This window comes from Apteryx mantelli, chromosome 15, assembly GCF_036417845.1.
Source record: "Apteryx mantelli isolate bAptMan1 chromosome 15, bAptMan1.hap1, whole genome shotgun sequence".
Lineage (NCBI taxonomy): Eukaryota > Metazoa > Chordata > Aves > Apterygiformes > Apterygidae > Apteryx > Apteryx mantelli.
The window spans coordinates 15596332-15622391 of record NC_089992.1 but is presented as its reverse complement, the minus strand read 5'-3'; the positions used below and the strand labels follow the sequence as shown (position 1 = coordinate 15622391).

The window sequence follows — 26060 nt, the reverse complement described above, 5'->3', positions numbered from 1 at the left end:
TGTTAACCATTAAAGCTAATACCAGAAAGTAAAGAATCAGAAAATACTGATGCACATTCAAATCCTGTAGATCATGTTACTCTGATGAAGCACTCATCACAGCTGCCAAATATTAAGGCTCAAAAGTAAGTCAGATGTTATACATTTGGAGTTGTTGATACATGGTGAAACCCCATAGAGGGTAAAAAAACTCTTTTCTCTTATCTTGTAATAAACAAAGACACTGAACATTGCTTCTCATATGGATTTTAAAAGACTGGATCTAAGGTAGGATCATCAAACATTCATTTAATCCTTGCAGTTCAACATACCTACAAGGGTCTCGATAAAGATATCCCAATATTCACACTGATATGCACTGGCTTCGATCCCAAATATCTATGGGTTTAACTCAAAGCCTGTGGAGTCAATGCAGTTGATAAGAATCTTTTCCCAAGAATCTTAAAAGGACTGAGGTTAAACTCTAAAAGCACCATACCCAGCTTTCCCGATACTATCAACCACTTTGGCTTCTAAGAAAGATCTTTTATCTGTGAATATTAATAACTTAGTATTCTTGTTTTATATGGTGCCAAACATTCACATGGTGAAAATGTCCTCATTTTTTTAACAGAATCTGATTATTAATGCTTTTCCACAAACTGTATCCCTTTGCCTTTAGTTAAAAAAATATATTTAACTATCACATCAGAAAGCAATGACTGATTACTGTATTTAAAAGCGATTTAAGTATTTCACATAGCTTGTAAAGATAGTAGGGGAGTAAACCGTATTTCCTAGTAAAAGAACTTTAGATTTCCTCAGTTGTTGAAGTTCTTTAGGCAAATCCTATTTGACAATGAATTTTCACATCTCTCTTGCAAAGAAAATAAGAGATATGGTTTTGCACTCATAACATGTTTCAGAAATGAAAATAAAGTGAGGCTCTCATCCTTAAGATTTTTTTGGTAACAATTTACAAGCATATAGTGCTGGATTAAACTGCCTGATCCTGAAAGATGCCAAACCTCCTCAAATTTGTTTCTGCAAGTTGGCACTCAGTATCTTGCATAAAGTCTCTTGGCACCTTGCAGGATTGAACCAGAGATAAGATTCAGAATAACATGAAGAATGAAGGTATCATTCAGTTCAAAATATTGCTTTCTTAGGAGACTACCTCAAAAAAGAATCATGATCTTTAGAAGTTGAGTAAGGTGAAAATGCCTTCAGGTTTTCTTTTTCTGTGATGTCTTTAATTTGTGAGGCATTTTATTTTCAATGGACAAGCTCCTGCAGGAAGTTTAAGTTTACATCATTAATTGGCAATACACCTATGTGCTGCATTGTGGGTAAAACTCTGATAACAGATAATAATTAATTTGCAGTTTTATTTTGAAGTATATTAATCAAACCAAATTGAACTAAAGATATCAAAATAGTATATGGGAAAAATGCATTCCTTGTTTAAGCTTGGAATAAAAATCAATTTCCAAAAGAGATTACTTCCAAGATTTTGAAAAACTAAAACTAAAACTAAACCCATAGTCTCTAAAAAATATAGAACAATAAATTCCTCAATACTAATAAATATACTACAACATTTATATATTACACTATTGCTTATACTTAGGAACTTAGTTTTGACATTAAAGTAGTCATTATGAATAGAAAATATAGCTATTTGAATAATAAAGGAGATAACTTTGAAACTATATATATATATTTATATATATATACATATTTTAACTATCTTTCGGTGATAGAAAGTCATGGTAATCATTACCAGTGCAGTAAGAAATTGAGGACTACCAGCTGCCTTTATATCAATGGCCTTACAGTGGATTAACAACTTCTGTCTGAGCCATTCCCTGCACTGGGTAAAGGACATGTTAAACAGCTGTGCCTGACCCAGTTAAGATTGCCTCTACAGAACAGAAGCCTGTTGGTCCAAGGGGTGTTTGCAGACATAAGGACAAGGTGTGCCTGTGAGGTATCTCACAGTTCTCTTCTACACTTACTCAGTTATACCACGCTCTCTCTCGTCTCAAAATCCTAGCAAATTAGAGGAAAAGGTGCTGTGGACTATAACCAGGAAATTCCAGAAAACTATAACAAAGAATGGGTTTTGCATAAATATCATTGAACTGCAAAAATGCCAAATGACCCCCAACCAGTTTAAAAAAAAAAAAAAGAAGAAGAAGAAATGGTCAACAGATAGAAAAAGGGATTACTCTCAATGTTCCAGAGACTGTAACCAAAGCAGCCCCAAGCCAGTTTTATTTCTATTAAACTTTACATGTGAAGCCAGCAGCAGTGAAAAAATATCTGGAAGTTAGGAAAGAAAGGCAACAGACATCTCAAAAGTGAAGTTTTAAATTGTGCCTGTGCCCTACTCATATTTTCCAGACTCTCTGGCAATAAATCTTTCTCGCTGCATGAGTCTGCTAATTGTAGAGGTGTACTTTCAGCTCGCCTGGGTCTTTTGTAAATAGCAATACTACTAAACTCACAAGGCATCTAAGAAATACCTCAGAAAGTTTTTAAGAGTCCTCCAAATAGCATGCTAACATCTGGTATCTCACCATTTTTTGATTTAGTCCAACACATACTTTATCCTTCAGGACAGAAAAACACCTAGCTATCAGGGGACAAATTGTAGCTAGAAATCTCGTAGTACACAGCACTGCTTACTATACAATACAAGAATTGATACAGAATCAATCTTTAACATGGAGAGCCAAATCTTAAAGGCTAAAAGGTGCAGCACAAGCATACCAGCTCTGGACGCCAGGAGGTGGGAGGCAAGAGTTTTAACTCTGTCCATTATATACACCCTGGGCAGAGCCTCCCAGAACCAGATCTCAGCTCTTGAGAATATTCTTGCCAGTCCTGAACACTATATAAGGGTTAGGCACTGTGTAATACTGCATTAGTAGGACTGCGAAATTGGGTATGTAATAAATGTCAAAACTGGCAGAAACACCTTAAAAGTGCCACTAACTTATTTAGCAAAGAAAATAATGAGAGGCATATAGTTGACTCTCATGAGACAAGATTATGTATTTCTAATTATTGTAAAGAATTTAAAGGAATTCCCATATTTCCTGACACTGTCCAGTTTTGGTACAAGTAACATTTCTCATCTTCAGCCCATTAAGACATTCTTCTGCAAATGAGAGCTCAGTGCATGTATGGTACACTCAGCCTGAAATACTGTAAGTCCCTGTGATGTGAACAAGCTGGTAAGACAGCAGCAGGAAGTTTTTTCCCTATAGTTAGTCACTTCTGCTTCACAGTCTTGAATACAGCTCGTATTGACCCATTTTGCCTGACTCTTTAAATATAGCTCAGAACACAGGATTAACTATTAAGGACCAGTTAAATAATCTCCCTACAGTAGCAGACACTGTTGCATGTGTAGAATACACGGAGAAATAACAGTTCTTTTCTTCTTCCCCCGCTCTTTTCATAAGAGCTAATGCTATTCTGGCATGCTGCCTAGCAAGTTTTCCCCAATGATACTACTATTAGGCTACAGACATATGTTTAGTTTATTAGTCACACAGCAATATTCTGATGTGTTAGGTTCACATAGGAATACTTCATCAGATAAGCTTGTCATCCTATGCTACCAATTGGCTTGACTTCATCACCACCAGCCACTAGACAGTAGAAAACTTTCATTATTCTAGAGTTTTACCAAGTCAGGACTCATGCATCAGGGAATACTGAAACAAAATTTGAATTTATTTTTAACTAGGGTGGGAGGTGGCAAATTCATTAATTCAAGATGTCACCCAAGAGTTGTCTTGATAAGGAGGTGAAGAAAGCATAAATATGTTTTCTGTGCAAGGAGAATGTAATTTTGGTGCAATTTTCCAGAAAGAATTGTATCTGCCTTATGCTTACTCTTGGTGTCACATACCATTTTAAGATCATTTAGATCAGCCTTCCTTCTATTATAGTTATGAAGAAAAATTCTCCCCAGAGATTCCCAGATACTTGGGCTGTCAATAAGATTCCAAAGGAAATTAAAATAAGTCACATGAATATCTTTAGAACACTACAATAAATCATTTCCACTTAGTCACAAGAACAACAACAATCCTCTATTTCGTCTGATCCTGGCAGTGTTCATCAGGCTCACACTGTTCATTCAAGTCAAATTATTCTTTCTTTGTTATTACAGATATACATAGGACTTGAAAGATATAATCGAAACACCTAAAACGAACTGTGATAAAAACAATATCTTCCAAAAAAATCTGAAATTTGTTCTTGCTTGGCAGTTTAGCATAGTAATTCAGACACAACACCCAACAGTAAAACACGTAATTGTTTCTGCTTTATAATTGGTGGGCAGCCTATATGGGGGAGAATGTGACAGATTATGTATACACACACACACACACGAATAAAAATATATATATATATACACATAGTCCTTCTCTACAAAGAGAGGTGGAGTGGTTCATATACAGAGAGAGGAGGACTTGCTGAAGTACTTTTCCATTTCAGCCCATATAAATAGACAGTTTCTTAACTAGACTGTTCAAAACTCTGTATTTGGAAAGTGTGATTTTTAGTGCTATTCTCCCTGCAGTGGTTTTGATATAATTATATGTTATTAATATGACATAATTAACTGTCGAAAAGAAGCTATGAGAACACTGGAAGACCAGAACCATACCACACATCTTTTTGATTGGCATCTTGACTTGGTTTTATATTTATCTATCTGCTTTCAGAAACAGAAAATCTCACTTCTTTCCATTAATATCCATAAACCATAAAGAAAATGATATGAAGCAATATTCAGCTGAATATCTTAATTCCACTGAGATACAGCAGTACCTTGTGTAAAGTTCTAATAGTGATCTGGTGAAAATGAGTGAAAACTTTAGGAGCACACTGTCATCTTTCTCATGCTTTTTGGAAACCAGTGTTTTTAGAACCAGAGGTATGGAGAAAATCTCATCATTTTAGCTAAGAAATAGCAATTTCTAGATTCATTCACCCCCCCCCCAAAAAAAAATACACACACACACACACACACACACACACACATATATAAGCTCCCTTCTTGTATTTACAAATTACTTGCTTTGAAGACTATACCTTGGTAACCTGCAAAATCACGTTTTGAAACATATTCTAATTAACTATTGGGAGCACGGAAGATTATGGTAGGATGCCAATTACTTCTCACAAAAAGAATCCCTGAGACTCAAATTCCAGAAAAGAAACCTGTCATTTTAATTCCCATCTGAGGTCCTGGAAGTGAATAAAAAATGGCATCTACAGCATGCAGAAGCATGCAAGCTGCTGTCTGCTGGTGGTGCAAAGGTGTACAACGTTGCATTGCAGATGCAAATAGCCAGAGTCAGCTCAGCCAATAAACACCTACAGTTACTTTACATATCTAATATCTTTAATGTTTTTTTCCAAGTCTGATTAAGAAATCTGCTGCTGTACTAAGCTGAAATCACTACTCAACAGTTCAATTACCAATAGCAGTTTATGCAAACAAGTTGGCTACAACAGTTACAGACCAAATTTACATAAGTATAAGAAAATGACTTTCTGTCTATTTTTATAAAAATGTTTTAGTCTTTAATGACTGGATATGAAATCTTGGTTGTTAACTCTGCTCTTAAACAAAAGCACATATTAAGGGTAAAAACATCAGAATTCCTATCATCTGAATTACAGTTTGTAATAAAATTTATACTGTAAAACTGAACAGAAATCTGATGGAAAACTGACAGAATAAGTACTGTCTATACTATCATCATAAAAATATAAAAACCTATGGGTACTCAGGAGACTTTTTCATTTAGTTCAAATTTTTAAGATTGACACATATGGCTTCTCCATTTCACAAATTATATTCTGTGTATTGTGCAACTTATAAATAAGAAAAAAAATCATATTAAAGAAGTTGCACTGCTAATTTGTGTAGATGTCGATTTTGCAGAAGCACCTTGAGGGAAGTGAACACCCATCTCTAAGTAAATGCTAGCTGTTTAGTAAATGCTATGCTGAAGGCAAATGCAAGGTCAAAGTTTCAGAGAATGAGTAACACCCTATTTAAAAAACTACAAAATAGAACAACTATCTTTAAAAAGTAGATATAAGAAATAGTCTAGATGATACCGAAAATGTTAGTTATCTGTAAGAAAATATGAATGTCACTAAGCAGAAAACACAAACAGCTCATCAAGCCAATGTTGAGTCAGTGCAAAAATACAGCATCATTCTCACCTATGTATCTGCAATGACTACCATGCATATTACAGAACCAAAATACAATTGTTTTTTATTCCTAGAAAATGGCATAGTCTCCAAAGAGTTCCATCTGATTTCTTAGATCTTACTCCTCCTCCTCCCCATCCAGTATTTTCTGGTGGCCTTCTGTACTTATGTTCTCTTGGTTCTTGCCTGTTCTCCTTTCTTTTGGTGTAAAAACACATTTCCTTTGCAACTTCTGCTAACAAAAGTAGTCTCTCTTACCATTGCTTCATTATTTTTTATTGTTTCATTTAAAGACTTTTGGTTTTATACTGAAAGTACTCTTTATCATTAAACTTCATTTATATTATTTTCCATGATTCTTAAACATACAGGCCTTAACTAAAGACTTAGGAAGTCAATGACAACATGTCCATAGACTCTGATTAAGCCCTACAGTTTAGATAACTATTGATTTTGTACTAGGGTACAGACCACTTCAAAAAAGAATTCCTGTTTTTCTGTACATATATATGAATGGCTAAAGGGAACTGAAATAGTAAACAGAAACTGCTGCTCACATTTCCAGCCTTCTTAAATAAAATACTTAAACTACTACCTGCCTGTCCTTTATTTTTATATATTTACATAATTCTATTTCATAGGCTTTTCAGTAAACTAAGTATTGCCTAAACTAACATACATGGAGGAAGATACTGTACTGCCTTGGACAGCTCCTATTTCTTTTAGCAATGTGGCATTCCAGGGTTATTCTGCAGCTCCAAGCCCTAGTATTATTAGTGGCTCTGACTATAGAAGAAAGTAAAAAACCATATGCAATTCTCCTCTTTCTCACTCCAATTTTCTACCTGTTTAGATTCATTCATATTCCTGCAACTGGTTCTGACAGCATTCTGGAATGCGATTCTGTCCTTTCCAAATCGACCCACTGACTTTAGCGGTCATTGCATTGAAAGTTTGCTTTTTAATGTTTTAGCAGGAAAATTCATAAGCAGTGCACTTTTATGCAAATGGAGATTTTTTCCTCCATTAACTGTAGGTGTTTGGTCATAGTCTAGGATTGGATAAAAGAGGCAGCTGGGGAGTTACATAAACTGAAAATCCACCCTCCTCCCTTACAACTCACGGCTACTCTTAGAGCACTGTAAGGTTACCTGAGAGTTCTGCCACTGTACACATTCACTAGCGCTTCTTAGACATTTACAATTTAGGGTTGTAATAACATTATACATGATTAACAATTGTAATTTCATAAAGGGCAATCTTATGTATCAAAATCCATATTTGATTGGAATAAATCATTACAAAAATGTAGGTGTTTTCGTCATTAAAAAAAAATTCTCACACTTCAATATAAAGTGGCTTTTATTCCCTTCCTCCCCCCCTCCCGGGCCTCTTTTTTTCCATTTCTAGGCATAAAAGATTTGGAAAGAATGAGAACCATTCTTTTAACTCCATGTAAGAGTGAAGCTTATCTCATTTCCAGATCAATATAATGATGAAAATGTGAAAAGGTCAGGCCTCAGTGTTTTTTTTTTTTTTTAATCACTCTGTATTGAATATACATTTTAGGTTATTGGTTACTTTGTTTTCTTGAAGTGCTTGGAATTATACAATATTTCTGATTAGATGAGTCTGTTTTATAGAGTAATTAAACCTATGAAGCCGAAAGTGATACATATAAAAAGTCCTGGGAAGCTTTAGTAACTGGTAATGCTGGTTTGGTCTCATGAAAACTGAGATCTTTTCTTTTTCTTTCTCTTTGGTTATTTAATCAGAGGTACTACCTGATAGGAAGAAGTACACATCTTCATATAAAGTTTAGAATAACTCAACATCTTTTTCCCATCAAAAGATTTGGGAAAGTTTCCTTAGTAGAATAGGAAAGATTTTAAATGAATGAAAATAAGTTTCTCATTATTACTCTGCATGAAGCTCATTTTCTGAGCATCTAGGATTACAGCAGTCCTGCTACACACAAAACCACAGCTATTTTTAACACTATTGTACCTATGGACACAGGTGCCAAAAATGAATTTGTGTTTAGGAGATTTAAGAGAATTAGAGTTAAAAGCAATTGTATGAACACCTAGACAGAACTTTATTCTCTTCATTTCATTGATTTTTTTCACACTCTATAGACTGACAGCCAACTTGAAGAATTTTTGTGAAGATGGAACCAGGAGCAGGGAGGGGAAAGAGATGTTGAAATGCATCAACACTGGTATATTATAATCAAAAAATGTAGGCAGTGACTTTCATAAAAACCTATAAAATTGGAACCATGTAAATTAATCAAATTAATTATGATATAGCCATTCCTTAAAATATCTGAAGGCTCACAAATCCACACTTGGGTAGTGATAAAAAATTTTTGCTGTAGGTGCAAAGCTGGTATTGGAGATGTAAAATTGTGCATGAATACTGGGAGAAAATATCAGCATTATAAAAGAGATTACAGGACTGGATTTGCAGCTTTTCTTGGTCCTCAGTATATTAAAATGCCACCAAAGAAATATCAGCACTTTCTCTGCAAATGCAAGTTGGATTAAAGGAGCCTTAATATGAGCTAAAAATATCATACTAAGAAATGAAAAAATGAACCAAATCCCTCTGTAGGGGGGAAAAATACCCTTTAACCTGGCCAATTGAAGAAGTTACCAGAAAGTTTAAGGCTAGACTAGGCTATGCAAAGGGAGTTTATCTACTCAAATTTTGAGAGAGACTGTGTTTGTAGTGTAAAATGAGTAAGGATATTAATTTCATGAACAATTTGAAATGCTGTTAATTATTTTTCTATATTAAAGATGTGAATTAATGACACATTAGTATACACTGATAGATACTCAGATTCTGGTTAAGGAAACAGAAGAGACTTAGTGACTATAACTTTGAGCCTCCCTCTGTCTTTTTATCACAAACCTGGTGGATGTTTCATCCCCAGGTGTAAGCCAAAGCAGAGCAATAGATATTCTAAATTGTGCCATCAGCTAACAGGCCTCTGGGGCCATTTCAGCTTCCGAAAAAAATAAAGCTGCAAAGAAGTTTTGACCTGATTTCTTTTTCCTGTCATGCTTCTTGTCGCATAACAGGGAGCTGATACTGGCCAGCTAAAGTGACTTTATGTTAGCTTTGGGCAATGGTGCCTCAACGCACCACCGTATCAAGTCCTAAACTTTTTTCCTTTCATTTTTTTTTCAGATTTTGCAAAAAGGGCTAGTTATATGTTAAGACTCAAATTAAAGAAAGTCATTTAAAGCCACATATCAACAGAAACAGCAGATGTATCTACTAGAAAGAGTTTTTGATATTCCTCTCCCTTATAACAGGGCTAATCAGTAGTAATACTACTGAAGGCAGAGAATTTACAATGCTGCAAAACTTGTCTATTGTTCTCAATATTCATAGGGGGGAGGGAAATCTGAACGTCCTTCTAAAAACTAATGTCTCCTTAGCAGGACTGTTGCAATACCATAAAACCAAGGATTTGTGCTGAATTCCCTCTTCTGTCTTTGAAACCTCTGTAAATGGTTTCATTAGTACCAGCAACACAATAATGAAATGAGACCAACAAGAGAAAGAAAAAACAATTTGCATAAAGCTTCTGAGAATTTCTAAATTGGAGATAGGAAGTTCTACAAGACAAATTCATTTTCAAAAATAGGATGGAGACCTCCCTAGAACCAGATGAGGTAATAACCTGCTACACTTATTTTTGAAAATATGCATTTCTGTGGTTCTCATTATCATAAGATCACAGCATCTAATCTTAAAAGAATATAAACATCCTGGAACAGTAAGTGATAAAATTGATTAACAGCAATACTGAAATATCAGTGATACACTAATGAGAGTGGTAAGACTGAATATTAAAAAGAAAACAAAACAAAAATCCCCACCTTAATTCCTTTCTTCATTCAGATATTTATAGAACAGTAAACTTTCAGCATGCTTGATTATCTCAAAATCATGGTCAGTATAGGGTATGTGGAAGAAACTTTATAAGGAGGTAAAATGAAACTTCCTTTTCAACTAAACTTTACGTGTGACCAAAAGGCATTCAAGAGTAAAACCCAATATTGGATGTCTGAAGAGTTATACACACTATTTTCATTTTTAAAACATTAACTCTCTAAAATGCTTTTCCATCTGTATGTCTAATATAAAGAACTTTTTCTGAAAAATATTAGAGAAAATAAGAATATGAGAATTTGGTGACAGAACATTGGAAAAAGGAATGCAAAACACATCCATGTTTTAGCAGCTTGTTTCATGGTACACACTTCCGAGAAAAAAAAAAAGATAGTGAACATAGACCTCTTAGTGATTCAAGGAGCTTTATATAGCCATTATGGTCTCTCCACCATTACATATTCAACATACACTGTTGAACATGAATCAACAAAAAAGCAAGTGCTGTGAATGAGCAGCCAGTTTTCCTCATAGCACTTAAAAACAATGACTATTAAACCGTGTTACCGTATTATGTAAATGTTAGCTACATAAGAAGCTCTCTATTATTTTACATATTTGCTTGAGAGTTACAAATGACCAAGGAATACATACTTTGTTATTTAAGAAAACATATTACTAAAACTCAGTTCAATTGTCTCACAAATCCTCTGCAAAATAATATTAAGGGCATGAAATGTTCTGGCTTTAGAGGAACTTCACTATCTCTTCCAACAATACTAGGGCAGTACTGTACCATGTATCTTCTACCTGTTGGTTCTGAAATGCATTTGCAACTCTTTGAATTGCTTGAATCAACAGATCTAATGGATCTATCAAAACACAAAACTGAAAAAGAATCTCTACATGCTTTACATTTCACTCTTCTTTTTTTCATCTCCTCCAAACTAGTGATTATTTCAAGTGCATCTCTCTCAAGTTGTCTCTTCTCAAAGAACCAGCTCCTCAGCCAGCTGTAGCATGATATGGAGTGCCTCTCCCAGTGCAATTTTCCGTAAGGAACAATACTGCCCTCACAGACATCCACCTCACTCCTGAAGCAGAGCTCATTTAAACTGTTACCATGCTGGACAGTGAATTAGCCTCCCTTGCCTGAGGAAGAATTCAGGTGCAAAACAGAATGCTTTATAAAACCTGGGAAGAGGTCCCTATTCAGTTTCTCAGTTTGTGTTAACATTTACTTTCCTGACCTGAGAAGAACAATCAGGCATTCTCCTCCTCTGATTTTCATAGTGAACTTTTTTTGCATCCAGAGGAGAGCAATTCTAATTGACTTCAGAAACATGGTTCCATCTTGGTTATTTTATTGTTACATGCAATGACTTATAAACAATGTAACTACACATAGTTGTATACTATGTTTTGATGCTATGGCATTAAAAAACATTTCTGTTATGCTTTCATGACATATGGGAGTGTCAAAGAGTTCTTGCACATAAATACTTATTTACCTGAATATTTTTAAAAGAATAAAGAAACTAATCAGAGTTTAGGAAAGAACTAAAACTTTGAAAAGAAAACACCTGCCTTCTTTTGTGCAGTGAATCAATTACCAGATGTACTCATATAAGGCAATAACAGTTCCTGCCTCTTCCCTGCCTAACTTCTGATCAGTGCATAGTAAAGATCATAGAAAAAAGTTGAGACTCCAAGGCCTTCTTATTCCTGCACTGGTTTCAGTTCCCAGCCTAGAAAAGATTTTTGTTTTGTTTTAAAGCTGTTATTTGTCAGAATGCATTTTAAACCCAGATTGTATCAGAAGTTTATACTAATTCTGCTACAGTGGCTGGATAGTCTTCAGTTGCCTGTAAGTGGGTCAAAATGCCAGTGTTTCCTGTTTCACCACTACCTTAAGTGGAGCCTGAATTGTCCTCACTGTATTCCTGATGTGATTAAGCTTAGGTGCAGATGAAACAGTTCAAAAACCAACCAAGCAACCAAAAAACTCCAAACCACTAAAATACAATTCATGTTTTAATTCTTTTTTTTTTTTTTTGGAAAGAATATTTCTTTCCACAACTGCAACACTGTTTGCTTTTTCCCCAGCTGCTCTCCAATTTTACTCCAGTTTTACTAAGGCTTTACATTTTCACTTCTGTATGAATGCCTGTATATCCATACATTGGGTTTGGTGGGAAGACAGAGGAAAAGTGCAAAAGCAAGGTAATATGCAAAAGAAGGACTCAGTCCAAAAAATAATCTGATTACTGCTATTTAAGCTGAAGACTGGCAATATGTGGATACAGGCATGAATAAAAGGATAAAGGCAACAGCCACTGGATCTGAAGTGGTCCTATGCACCGGTTACAGGATGCCTCTACAAGGGGCTGACATACCTTTTCCTCAGAGGATTCAATATTGGAATTCTTTCACCTGTGACTGGAAGGGAGAGCACGAAAAGAAGTAACTTCTGCCTAGGAGGTCTTTGTCAGTGGCAAAAGGTCTCCTTAACTCTGAGACTGGTTTTTGGCCTTTAATCTGCTTTTAGTGTGGGGTGCACAAAAACCAACAAACAAACAAACGAAATCTCTAAACTCTTGTACACTATGTTTCTAAGTCCTACACCTATTCAGGCAACTGTAATTAAGTAACTTCCTATGGAAAGTAGTGTGTACTGCAAAACTATATGGTCACAGATCTTCCTGCAGGCATAGGACTCGATACTTGTTAGTGCTTACACACACAGTCTGCTCACAGAATGCTATCCCTTAACATCTACTTACTGTATAGTTTAACTATTCCTCACTTGTATAAACTTAGTTTTTAGTTTCTTAAGAATAACTCTTGAAAGGAACAAACAGCATCAGTTGGTAAGAAATATCAATTTTTTGCTAGTCCTATACACTAATGCTTCTGAGAATGACAATACTTGAAATTAAGTAGATCACAGCTTACAGTGTAGTTGTCAAGATGTCAGATTCCTGCTTCTCAGTGGAGAAGTACATTATTATTTGTAGTACCCCATGTCATAAATTATTCCAAACTGAGGGCATCAAAGCCTAGAAGTAAAAATGAATTGACATTGCATAGCACAAAAGAGAAAAGAAGGATATACCTTCTTTTGTGAATACGCCAAAGAAAAGTTGATGTAGTGAATATCAGAAGCTGATGTCTCTGGTTCTGATGTAAATTAATTTTTCAGCAAAGAAGCCACCAAATCTAAGTTACCATACACCAAATCAGAACTTTATTGCCATGATTTGCTGTCACAGTTGTGACCTTCTGATAAAATCAATGGATAATTCCATCACAAGAGTTATGTGAACAGAGGCACAGTGATAGAGAGTTAGAGTTAATGTTTTTGTGGCTAACACATTACTGAATAGGTCTTCAAATCAATTATCTATCAAGAGAAACAAAGTTGCTTCAGATGATACTAGTCTCATGCTAATGAACAATGTATTTGAAATAACAGCACTAGCTTTTTGCATTTAGGAGTCAGTAAAGAAAATTTGCAGCACTTACATTGCTTCTGTTTTTAAAATTTAAAGGATAGGAGGAGACAGGGTAGTACAGTATTTAGAAAGCCCCACTCAAAGAAAGAGAAGTAGTTTTGGCATAATAAGAATTAGTGCTGTTCAATATATAAGGCAAAAGTTCTAGAACTTAAGTCATGAGAGACTTCCCTTTTCTGACTTTATGCAAAAACTGCAACTGAGCAAAGTGAAAGCAATCCAACTGTGTTGTTTGGGAGCAAGGAAAGAGAAGTACACTGTCATTTTAGTCTAATGTTAAAGAGCAAGTTACTAACAAAATGCAGCAATTACCTTTTACAGTATTTAAGTGTTTCACACTTTCACAGCAACAAATCCTGTACAATGTAACCTGTAGTCTACTATTTTTTATTGCACCAGCTACCAGCTGGAAAAGGAAAAATGAAACACTTGGAGGTAGAACAGACTATACAGAAACCACCTAAGCCACTGCAAAGCTGGATGGCAGTCCTGAACTTGTTTAAAGTTGTTTAGTGATAAGTACAAATGTTACCATAATTATACCTTCCACAGCAGGGAATTATATTAAGCAGATTAGTACAATTAGTACCACTTAGCTAAAAAAAGAGGCCACAGGAAAAACTTAGCACTATCCAGATTCTGTTGTCTAGTCTCAAAGACATCCAAATGAGAAGATTTAAGATAAATTAGATAATTTGATCTCATCTCCTTATCTTTGAAATAAAGCATCACCGCACGAAACTGTGCTTACGTAGTCTGCCACCAAGAAGGTAATACCCCTTTTAAATATTTAAGCAATATAAATGATAAATTTATCCCCATGTCTTTTATTCTTTTTTACTATTCAATTTGGAAGGAAGAAAGGAATTCAAAATAGGAAAGAAAGATTTCCCTCAAAAGAAGAAATCCTAGAGGCAAATTCAGGATAACGCTATCCAGAGACAACCAAATAAGATTTACAGGCTTCTGCCACATTCGTTCTCTTTTAGCAACTGAAATAAATCTTTTTTTTCCTTGACCTATTAGATTTCAAATATTAGAATGGTATTGTTATATTACTACTAGTTTACTAAAATGAAGACATAAAAACCAAAGTACAGCTTGAATGGTTGGTTCTTGTTTATGCAGAGGTAAAAAATTTTGCCCTCCAGTCATCCTGCACAACTGAATTGTTGAATTTATTTTGCTTTGGGAGAAAAAAAAAAAAAAGACCCTAGACCATGACATTGATTATCTTCCTTTTAAAACAGTTCAATTTTCTTAGAAGATCTGGAAACAAGAACAAACCTTAAAAAATTACTACAGTATAACTTGCAGACAAACCAAGAATTCATAGTCATATTGGTACTTACCCACCAAATGCCTGGATTGCATAAAGCTTGGAAGTATCCAAGGAACTTCCACTTACTATTCGAGCCTTTAAGAAGAACAAAAAAAACCCAAAACAACAACAACAAAAAAATAAAGCACAGTTACCCAGTTGCTCTTAATAATTTTTGGACAAAATTCAACTGTATCAAACACATAACACCTAATATGAAAAATGTTAAGCAGGGTCAGCTCCAGGCCAAAGCTACAGCAACTACTGCTTTGGAATACATTACAGTAGCATTCAGCATTTAGTAAAAAAACACTGGTAGAAACCATGGGAAGGTATTAGACATTGCTTTCCAAATATTGTTGCTCTTTAAGTCTGAAAGACTATGCAGTGTTGATAATAATTAGAGGCTAAAATCTCAGATATCATGTTTGACAGTAGCAGACCCCTGTGCTGGAAATTATGATAAGCACAACAGTGAGGTTTATTCCGTTTATAAATGCAACACATTTGCAATACACTCAAAGGAGAACAAAAGAATGGAAAGCTGGGAAAAACATGCAATTTTCACAACTCAAATGAAGAAACCAGATCAAATAAGTCAAAAACATCAACAAATTACATGGTCCCCATAGTAAATACATGATTTTAAACCTTTTCATCCACAGAATTGCTATCTGAAAGAGAATTGGGAAGAAGGGGAATATAGGTTAGACAAAATGGTTTCTAAGAAAATCTCTTATATTAGGAAAAACTTACTATTTTCATTTGTTAATGCAGAAACAAAAGGAGAAGCAGAATCCGAGCACAGTCAGTTGTTTTATTGCAGCAAGATCATTGTCACTATATTTTGACAAAAACAAAGATGTTTTCCATAGATAGCAACCCCTGCCACTTATGCAGGACTGGTTGGACACTATGCAGTTTAGATATCCCATCTCACTATAATTGTTAGGTTTTCAGATATTTCTTAATATAAATGCATATATTTAATGTGGTACAAGTGTTCAAAAATAATTCTCATTTCCAAGGAAAATGAAGTCACAGCTACCCAAATAATGATAGAAATGACCGCCTCCCCAAGTCAATAACTACTATATAAAAATTATAGTTCTGTGAATTTAAAGTATGATATATATCATTACAAATTGCTTAATGCAAATACAGGAGGCATTCGCATTTACTAACAGACAAAAAACATTTGGTGACAGGAAAAGCTACCTCCATTTTAATGCCCTGTCAGTTTTAAAATACTAGTAATTTAAAAATTATTTTTATATACTATTTCATCAGTATGTTTCTGTTTGGTTTGGACACTTCATATTGTACAGTGCACACACAAACCTGCATTGTTTTAATTGTCACCTTACTGATCTCTCCTTTTTTCCCTGCCCCTAATGGACTACACATTTTCCACAGACCATTTAAATAGCTTCAGTATTTTTCAGATGTTTGGAGATACCCCACATTATACACATCACAGAATGATCATTTACACCTTAGACATACAGTGTGCTTTATGACATTTTAAAACAGTTTATCTAGTATATCACAAATACATGTAGCAAAAATATCTTGCCAAATGTAACGGTGAATACACCGTAGTTGTGACAGTCCAGGAAAATCAAAGGCTCTATTGTTGTGCCACCAATTTTAGAGGCTACTTATGTGATCAGAACTGAGCATGGGCACAAGAATGGCCACAACAGAACCTGGAGGAGGTAAGTTGTTCAAAACATGTTATACCAGCCTGATTATATGTGATTTTCTATTATTCAAGAAAGTAAAACAGGGTTGAGCTACTAGGTATTAGCAATGTGCTAAGACCAAACTTGAATCCACAGAAAATCCAATTCTGCAGCAGTCTCTCTTCCTTTGTGAGTCCACAAAATTAGCCCTTTTCTTAGGCTTGACTACACTTTTTACCTTTTCTTTCACACCTATTGTGAACAACCCCTATAGAAAGGGTGTGCCCAAAAGAACGAAGTAAAGTTTACTTTGAGACAATAAATTCTGCAGTTTTGAGTCTACAGAATATTTACTAGTACTAGCAGCAGTAGTAAATACTTCTCTGATTGATTAAAAATAATAAAAACAGAGCAAACACAGACACAGTATCTATTTCTTATTATCTGTTAAAACATTTTTTTCTGGTGGAACATGAACTATCACCCATGTGGTATTGTTTTACTTTTACACTTCTCTGAGCAGCAAAACATCATCCCGATGCACTTCTTTTTAAATGATTGCAAAATTATAGTTTACCCCCCATCCCCCAATTACAGAGCATAAGAACTGTAATACACTTGCAAAGAACTGAAGTGTTGGGAAAGGTTGGGAGTAAGACTGTATTATATATACAACCTTAATTTCCCCCTCTTGCAAGTGTGCATAACATTATAACATCAAATTAGAAAAAGGGCTTAAAAGTTCATTATTCTCTCAAAGTACCATTTTAAGTGGTAATTCTGCAAGACAGTTGCAAGAATGTCCGACTGACTGATAATTATACCATTCCTGGAAGCAAATCCTTTAGACACAATACTTGCTGGAACTAAGTATCAATACAGCTGTCCCTTGGAATAATATGTGTAAAAGTAGCCATAGTCAGGATTAGTGAGTAGTCTAAGATGGACAATTCCCTAATTGGTATGTAATTGCTAAGGAAAGGAAATAAAAGATGAAAAGTGAGTCCAAATAAAAGCAGCAAATTAAAGTAGATTGTCTGCCCCAAAAAATAACACAAATTAAGCCATGCTGAAATAATAAGAGCTCTACGCAGAAGCTAAAATTATCACTACAGAACAGAATATTATGGCAGCTAAGCCTAAAGGGTGTTCTGTTGCTGAAGCACACTCTAGGAAGATACACTGTATAATGCTTGAAAGATATTATTAAAGCTAGCACATCAGAAGACATGAGTGATGCTTGTCTGATACAGAGAAGGTCAAACTTGAATAAAGCTTGGTTGACAGGAGAAATGGAAGAATTGCTGCTAGCACTTTACTAGCAGTGATGTAGAAAAAATGACTAGCAGATACACTGAGAGCCAAACTAGGAGTTCAGCTTGGTGAAGATGAAAACTGCATTTGTGTCTTATTAATAACTGGTCTGTATATCTGAAGAAAAGAGGAAAAAAAAAAAAGGACATGCTTAAAAAGCCATCTCTGGTGCTTAGAGATTGAGTCCCATTTGAATTTTAATGTCTCGTTCTCTATTGTCTTTGAACAGCTACTAAATACTTCTACCCAATTCTGAAATTTGCTTCTAAAAGAATAAATTATTGTCTGCCATTGTCTGCCAAGAGAACTATTTCATCACTGAACATGGTTTTAGTGCTTCTCAACTTCTGGTAGTCTCAAAAACCACAGTACTCTTGAAGACTGGGTTTTCCTGACAGTCTCCTGCTGGTCAGCATGATGGTAGAGAGTAAAGTACAAAGTGCGTTTTAAGCACTCTGTTCAGATCCCATAACATAGTGGAATGGAATGGTAAAGAATACATTAATCATCAAGGATAAAGACAAATATTTTATCTCTTTTAATACAAATAACAACAAACATTAAATGGAACCAAGTAACTAATTACAGTCTAGGAAAGCAAACCGATTAATGGGTTATTGCCTCTCCCACATCTTTCCACAGCACACAGCAAGCATTCCCATTTGACTTCAACCACCGTATCACTGGTCTTACTTGCAAGCTGAAGTCCCCAAAGTCTTCCAAAGAAATCCAAGAAAACAGCCACTTGGTTTGACACCTGCTGTGAGAATAGTCCCTCAGGACTCTAATGATAATAATAAAAAATAAATCACATACAATGTATGAAAAGTATCAGGACAGATAAGGACTTTACTGACATACGCAGCTTGGTTTGAGATATCAGTAGGGACAGAGGTGACAACAGGGCAAGAAGACAAAATGGCTGCTTGGGACATAGGCATGAGCTGTTGATCATCTTAGCCAACAAAGACTAACTCTGCAATAACAAGTAGTGCAGTGCTATAGGTGCAGATCGGTAGATCAAAACAGTTGGTGCTGAAGATCCAGTGTCCACACTACAGGTGTTTCAGGGGCACTTACTTCAGACTGGTTATAATCTGGTCCTGTGGACTGAAAGCCCGTTAACTACTGAGTACATGAGGTGTGACCTTGGAGAGCATCTTTTGGTTTAGTTTCATCTGTAAGAAATCCAGATCACATATCCTGGGACCACTCAGTGATCAAACCAAATCTGGTGAATTGGGAAGACAGGGAGATTTGCTTCGAAAGTGTACTCCTGATCTACAGTAAAATACTAATGGTGACAAACCCATAAGCCATATGGATATCCTACTGTTCAAGATCAAAAGCAATATTCAAAACAAAGACCAAGAGCAAAGGAGCAGAACATAATATCTGGGAAATAGTCACATATTTCACAGGCTAAGAAAAGGAGCATGCACTTGCTAGTTAAGGTTTAAGGAACTAGCTAAAACAGCCTCAAACTTTTAGAAGTTATCTTCAAAAAAACAAAATTGAGAAGGCTGACTTTCAATCCAGCATATGCTGTTGACTTTAAAAAGGTGGTGGATGGTAGGGACTTAGTGAACTTGAAAACTTTAGGTAAGTCAGACTAATTTCAAGACTTACAGCCGTGGAAGAAAAGGCTGAGTCAATGTATAAGCTCCTAGAGAATAAAAAGATGACAGCGGCCAGCATCACTTATTGAGGTAAGACAAAGAAATCTGATTTTCTTCTGTTGATAGGACAACTGGCTTATGTATGAGGGAAGGGAAAGACTGGATATACTTCAATGTTAATATTATTTTTTGTCACTGTTTTTCATGATATTCCCCCATGAAAACTAGAAAAAAAAATAGTAGAGATGAAATTGGCAGAAAATAGCATACAGATGTATTGCAAATATTTGTGGGAAGTTCTTGGGAGGAAATATCATGTCATGCAATGTCATAAGGGTCAATTTCAGTCAATATTCTCATTAGAAAGGTGGATGACAGAATTTTATACACTCTGCAGAAGACGCCAAACTGGAATGGGTTGCAAATGTTTGAGTGAATAGAATTAGTGTTCAGAATGCTCTTCACATATTGCAGGACTAGTATTAAGGCAGTGAAATGACTTCGGTACAGACTATTTCTACATTTAGGAGGAAAAAATGAAAAATGCAAAAAGGTGCTTAGATAGCAGTACAGGGAATACAGCATAACATCAACTGAAAGAATTGTTGATGTGATATTAGTGCAAGAAAAGGCCAAGTATTAGTACATATCATACATGAGACAAAGGAGGTAATTCAGCCTTATGGACACCTGCTAACTTCAGAGTTGTCTTTCCAGTTTTTAGCAGCACACTACAAAGAAACAAAATTGAAAAGAAAAAACAGGACAAAAGCCAGAACAATTGAGATTCATAAAACAATCTGTGAGGACAGACTGAAAGGACTGGGTTTGTTTAGTCTTAAAAAATAAAACTAAGAAGGGAGGTGGTGACGGTATTTCAAGTGCATTAAAGGGTATAATAAGAGTAATAAGTTCTTCTCCATGTCTAATTTGGAACAATGGTGATTTAAGCTAAATATTAGAAAAATGTCAACTGCATGTATAGGTTAGGAAGAATTAGAATTAAATATCCAGGAACGTTGTGAAGACTTCCAAAAAGTCAAGGAAACATTTGAGAGGGACAGTTTAGCTATATTTGGTGCTGCCTCCAAGAGAAAAAGCACAAAACTCCATGACCTCTCAAGGACCTCTTCACCCCTACAGTTTACAGTTCAAAGATATCAACAAAATAGCACGATGCAAAAGTGTGAGATATAAATCAGTACCAAACATTTACAAAGAAAATACATAATGAAGTGTTCAGAGACTTTTCTAATCTATGTTTTTTTCCCATGATCTGTAAACTTAATCTGTTTGAATTTATCATGTTTTGTGCAAGTCAGAAAATACTTGAAATAGTTTAGTATTTTATATTAGTGCAAAGACCAACAGGGCAACATATATTTCTCTTAATACACAAGAAAAATAACCCCAAATTACCACTGTTATTTGTTAAAAAAATTAAATCAGGTTTCATTATTAAAAACAGTAAATTAGACCAAACATTCAGAAACTATTGTTCTGAAACACCAACAAATTCCCAGGGCCAGATAATGGTCCAGCTGTATAATAGCAATGCAGGGGTCTACCTTCACCAGCACTCCCTTTGTCAGGCACATCTCAGATACAGTCAAAAACTGATGGAGCGGTATTGTCCCTGAAATGCATGATATTCACCAGTTCAGCAGCAGCAGTGGACAGGAAATAGTGAAGGGCAGGAAAAAGAGCAGATTGATAAAACTGCAGCCACAAACTGAATGCAAGTCATCTCTGTAAGTCATTTGCATGACTACAGGATGCCTGAGGAGAAATGTAGACAGCCTGGCATTACCTAACACGCATTACCCAGCTGATCCTGTGTGTCACTATTTATTTGAACTCAAAATGATGATGTGGGGAACCTGTAGGCTGTACTAATAACTGGCTAGATATAACTGACTCTCTCATCCCCCTTGGCACTTAAAAGGTTTAATCGCCTTTTAAATTTACTTACCATCCTAAATACCAAGCTTTTCAATGTAAAACTTACCTACCTCTTAAACAATTTTTATTTGTATGCATCTCTCTATATACATAAATAACATTTTGCAAGTTCCTAAGTATAATAGAACTAAGTATATTAAGAACTGAATGGTAATACTGTTCACTGAAAGGCTAAATTGCTAATAAAGATGACTATTACAAGATTCCCCCCACAACCTTGGTCAGTTGGTTCATGTAAGATTGCCTAGAAGTCAAGTGCTTTGCAGTAAAGTGGGAGAAGATACACTAAACTTTGAAATGTGGTCTATCAGGGAGATTGATCATATGAAGAACTGTGAGGTTAATGACTGCAAAATGTCTTTTAAAGGTGGTATTGCTCTTACTTATCAGTACTGTAGAATTCAATACAGGAAGGCAATGTCCAGCACCTTTAGAGAAGAAAAAAGTCTGTTTAATGAAGGCACTGACATTCCTTGAAGCCTCACCATCTTCACGGACGTTACCCTAAGATTATATTACCACAAAAATTTCCTTAGCCAGCAGTAATTTGACTCTTTTTAAACAGATGGTCTTGAATTTCCTCTCCTGTAAGACAAAACATCCATAAGGTTCTTCTGGCAGAGATCTGTCCATACTTGTTTCTAAAGCTTAGATAAGCAGGATTTTGGTTCAGCGGAAGTCCAGGATCATCTGCAAACGTTCCACCAATCTCTCAATTTTCCAGTTCCAAGTTGAGCTGTTACACTTTCTCAGATAAACAGCTTTTTCTTAAAGAAAGCAAGCTAATATACCCTACAGTCTTTAAAAGTTTTCTGTTGGTTGCTGTATTGATTATCAATATACATCCAGGAACACCACAAACGGCGTTGGAATCACTCTCACTGTCTTCCATTCCATTTACTCTTCAATTCTTTCTTCAAGCCTCTAAGGAGCAACCAGAAGGTGCGCAACAAAGGGAAATGAAATGTGGCTTGAACTGTGGCTGGTTTTCCTTCCTTCTTTATGCACAGTGGAAGTAAAACCTATATTGAAAAGCCTGTCTATATGCAGATCACAAGAGTACGGAGCCTGCATTAGATTAAAACAAACAAACAACCCCCTTCCCAAACTCCCCCCCAAACCCACAAGCTAATCACAAAAAGGTTATTTTATGACTGAAATGCAATTCTCAGATTAATTTAAATAGCAGATTAATGGAAGATAAGCAAGTGTTACAGGTAAACACAGGGACCTCAAGGACTACTGCAAATCTGTTCATCAACTAATCAGAAAAGGTGGTCTGAATACAGTGATCAAAATTAACTTTTATGACAGAACTCAGTCCCACATTAAGATTACATGTATAATAACAAGTAATACATGTATAAATAACAAGTCATGCAGTATTCATGCCTGTCCTGAATATGCAACATTCAAGTGACACCATCGTGAACTAATGTACTATATGTTAGATTCTTACTGCCCTCTCTGTTGCTTATTACTGCTTCTCAGATGAGTGCCAACTGGCTTCCTGCTGCTCTAAGTTGTAGAAGCAGTGATTGTTGAGGGTGGCAGTGGTTTGCAGTGATTAGAGGCAAAAGAAAGCTCCTTAAAAGGATCATACCTGGGAATTAACCACAGTAGAATTCTGAGAGTTGTACATTCTAGCAGAAGCTAGTCCTGTAATACCGCAGCATGAGATGCTGAAGGTGTACTTTTTGCCTGGATAGAGATTTTCAACTCTCTTAAGAGTCTCCTTCTTTTCTATTCTCTATTTTTATCAGAGATACTCAAAGGAGCCTAATGTGTCTCAGGACACTGTCCAGGGTCACTTCAACCTGCCAGGACGTTTGTCTGAGGAACAGAGTTAGATTAATTACTAATAGCACAGCTTCTTCCTGTTGTTTTTCTCAGTGCCAGAGGAAATTATTCTGAAGCCACAAATCTATGACAATGCATGATCTCCTCCCTTTCGCGTGTGTTTAACTGCTGTTGCAAACTTTGCTTTAAAGCAGTATTCATTGGGCTGTATGTGGAACTGGGGAAGGGGGTATATGTAATGCTGAAGTTGGCTTTGTTTTGAATATATTGTAAATACATTGAGTCAAGAGATGCATATTTAGCTTTTCTAGTCATTTTTACATGCATTTATCTGTTTAATCTATTCACAAGACAACTATGGTAAGCAATTAGGCATTGTGCAATGAATCAACACAAAGCATTTAAATTAAAATAAAAAAACCATCCTAAAATATGGCTACTGGAAGAAGGAAATAGGCATAAGGACAGGTCTATTATCTCCCTCCCTTCCCTGCAGTCATCGTATGCTTGAAAAAAGAAACTATCACTGGGCCGAATTCTGTTAATCTTACCTATTCTTCAAGTAACTCCACTGAAATAATGCAGTTGCTGATGCAATGAATGACAACTCAGTCTAAAAAAGGATGGAAGAATTTAGGCCAGAGTTAACACAAAGGGTATAGAAAATACAGAAACAAATAAAAATCAGGTCAAGCAAGCTGAAAGAAGCTTCCACAGTGCCCTAAACCCACCAATTAGGAGCTCTAGAAGAATCTTCTGGGAAAGAGCTCCAAACTTGAAAACCCTCAGCTAACAGAGTCCTACTCCCAAATAACTTCTTTTTTGTTACTGGAGTCTAGCTGCAGGCAGAGAAAGGAAGAATGACTATCCGAAGAATCTTTTTTTAACTTTAATTTTCCTATTTTAGCTTGCATCAGAGAGTATTCAGTCCATCAAAATCTACTGCACTGCATATCCATTTTATTTATGGGTAAAAGTGCATAATACAAATGGCTAGATTTGCCATCTAATCAGATTCATGGTGAGAGAAGTCAGGTTCTTTGGTCTCAGTTCAATTCATAATTAATAGAGGGGCCAACATTAAATCTAAATATAGAATTATGCTATTCTCTGATAGATAATATAGGACAGAAAATTCTCGCCTGATGGCTGAGTCTTATAACTACTACTGTAATCAAGTAAGTAGTAAGTGTAAAATGTAGAAATTTTCCTTCTTTTTGCTTTGGACTCCTTGTGGGGGGTGGGGAGTGTGAGAATACATTCACATTCTATGCTATAAACAAATTCTAAGCTTCTACTGCTCTGCTTTACTCCTGTTCATCTATTTTGCTTGTTTGAGATAAACCCAGCTGCTGTAACTCATTGTATATATATTTTTATGGATATTGTCACTATATCAGTCACAAAACAACAAAAACAGTACATTTCAGACACTGGATTTTGCTTTAGTGCTTCATGGTTCAGTGCAATAGAAAAAGAAATGTTTTCTGTTGTTAAAAATGTTAACTTGTGATTTCTGTGTCAAATTGCAATATAGGTGACATTTCACAGCATGAATTTTGTCATGAAACAACAGATGAACAGACGGGTAGAAAGCACACATAATCAGACCTCGCTGTGTTCAGACCAGTCTGAAGGTTGTTGATTTTTTATCATTTTTTTGTGTGTTGTGCTCATACCAAGATATACTAATCATTCAAAGTGCAGCTTTAACTGTTCGCCTGCATTTAAGACTTCAAGTACTCTGGGCATCCTGGCATTTTTTTTCTCACAACTAAACCACAATCAAAAGGGAAAAAAAAAAAGTGTGTACCTTTGTGATTAAAGTACTAGATACTCATTATGGTCTAATCCATCAGATTCAGCACCTTTTTTAATTTAGGAATTGGACAGAGACCGGAGAGCAAACAGGGATTGGTTGGGAAAGGAGACTGAGAACAGGAGTAGAACAGAAATGATGCAGGGTGACAAGGAACAGGAGAGTGGCAGGAGTTAGGCTGGACTTCTGTGTCCATAGGCCTACGGTATTTTAGAAACCAGACTGGATGAAGCAGACCAGAAGGTGGTGAGACTGAAGAAGCAGAATAGGTGTTCACTAGAGAACACCTCCTTCCTGAACCTGTCACAGACCTCAATATACTAGAGACTCACTAAGTTTCACTTTGAGTCTGCTATCAGTAAGTGTCTACGAAATCTACTGCCAGTGTCTTAAATGTTTTTAGCACTAGTGTCAAATAAAATGAGCTACTCTGTGAGCATGAGTGGCAGGTGATTTGTGACAAAGATTCCAATCTACTGCTAATTACTTCAATGTCACTAGGATCATTCTTAAAAAATTTACCACGTTAAAAACCAAAATAACCCTCAATCTGTGCAATGATTAAAAATAATAATAATAATAAAAAATGCCTGGTGTTAAGGTTGTCTGTGCAACCTTAATTTGGCCTTCCCTGTCTTAAACCACATGCTAATTCTTCCCATTGCTGCTTTACATGATGGCACTAGAAGGATTCTCCCAGCAGGTGAAAAAACCCTGCAAGCTGTTAAAATCCCTGTCTGCAAGATTTCTATTTGAGCTGAATAAGACAGAAGATAACAGGAAAAAAAAGGACAGCCTTACAAATGAGGCAGTTGATGGACTTTATCTATCTTTGCCAGGCAATTCTTAAGTGACATTAAGCAAATCATTCCATGCAAACTT

The 26060-nt window shown here is 35.7% G+C and overlaps 1 protein-coding gene across 1 annotated transcript in view; it reads right to left on the bottom strand.

Annotated features, from left to right (window-relative positions):
- The window catches only part of UNC13C (unc-13 homolog C), a 215474-nt gene that overhangs the window by 174952 nt on the left and 14462 nt on the right, over positions 1 to 26060 (bottom strand). Inside the window, exons 2-3 of the mRNA XM_067305207.1 lie at positions 15631 to 15653; positions 15011 to 15075 (exon numbers count right to left, since the gene is read on the bottom strand). Coding sequence (XP_067161308.1) covers positions 15011 to 15075; positions 15631 to 15653 — 88 coding nt within the window. The remainder of the gene's footprint in view (positions 1 to 15010; positions 15076 to 15630; positions 15654 to 26060) is intronic.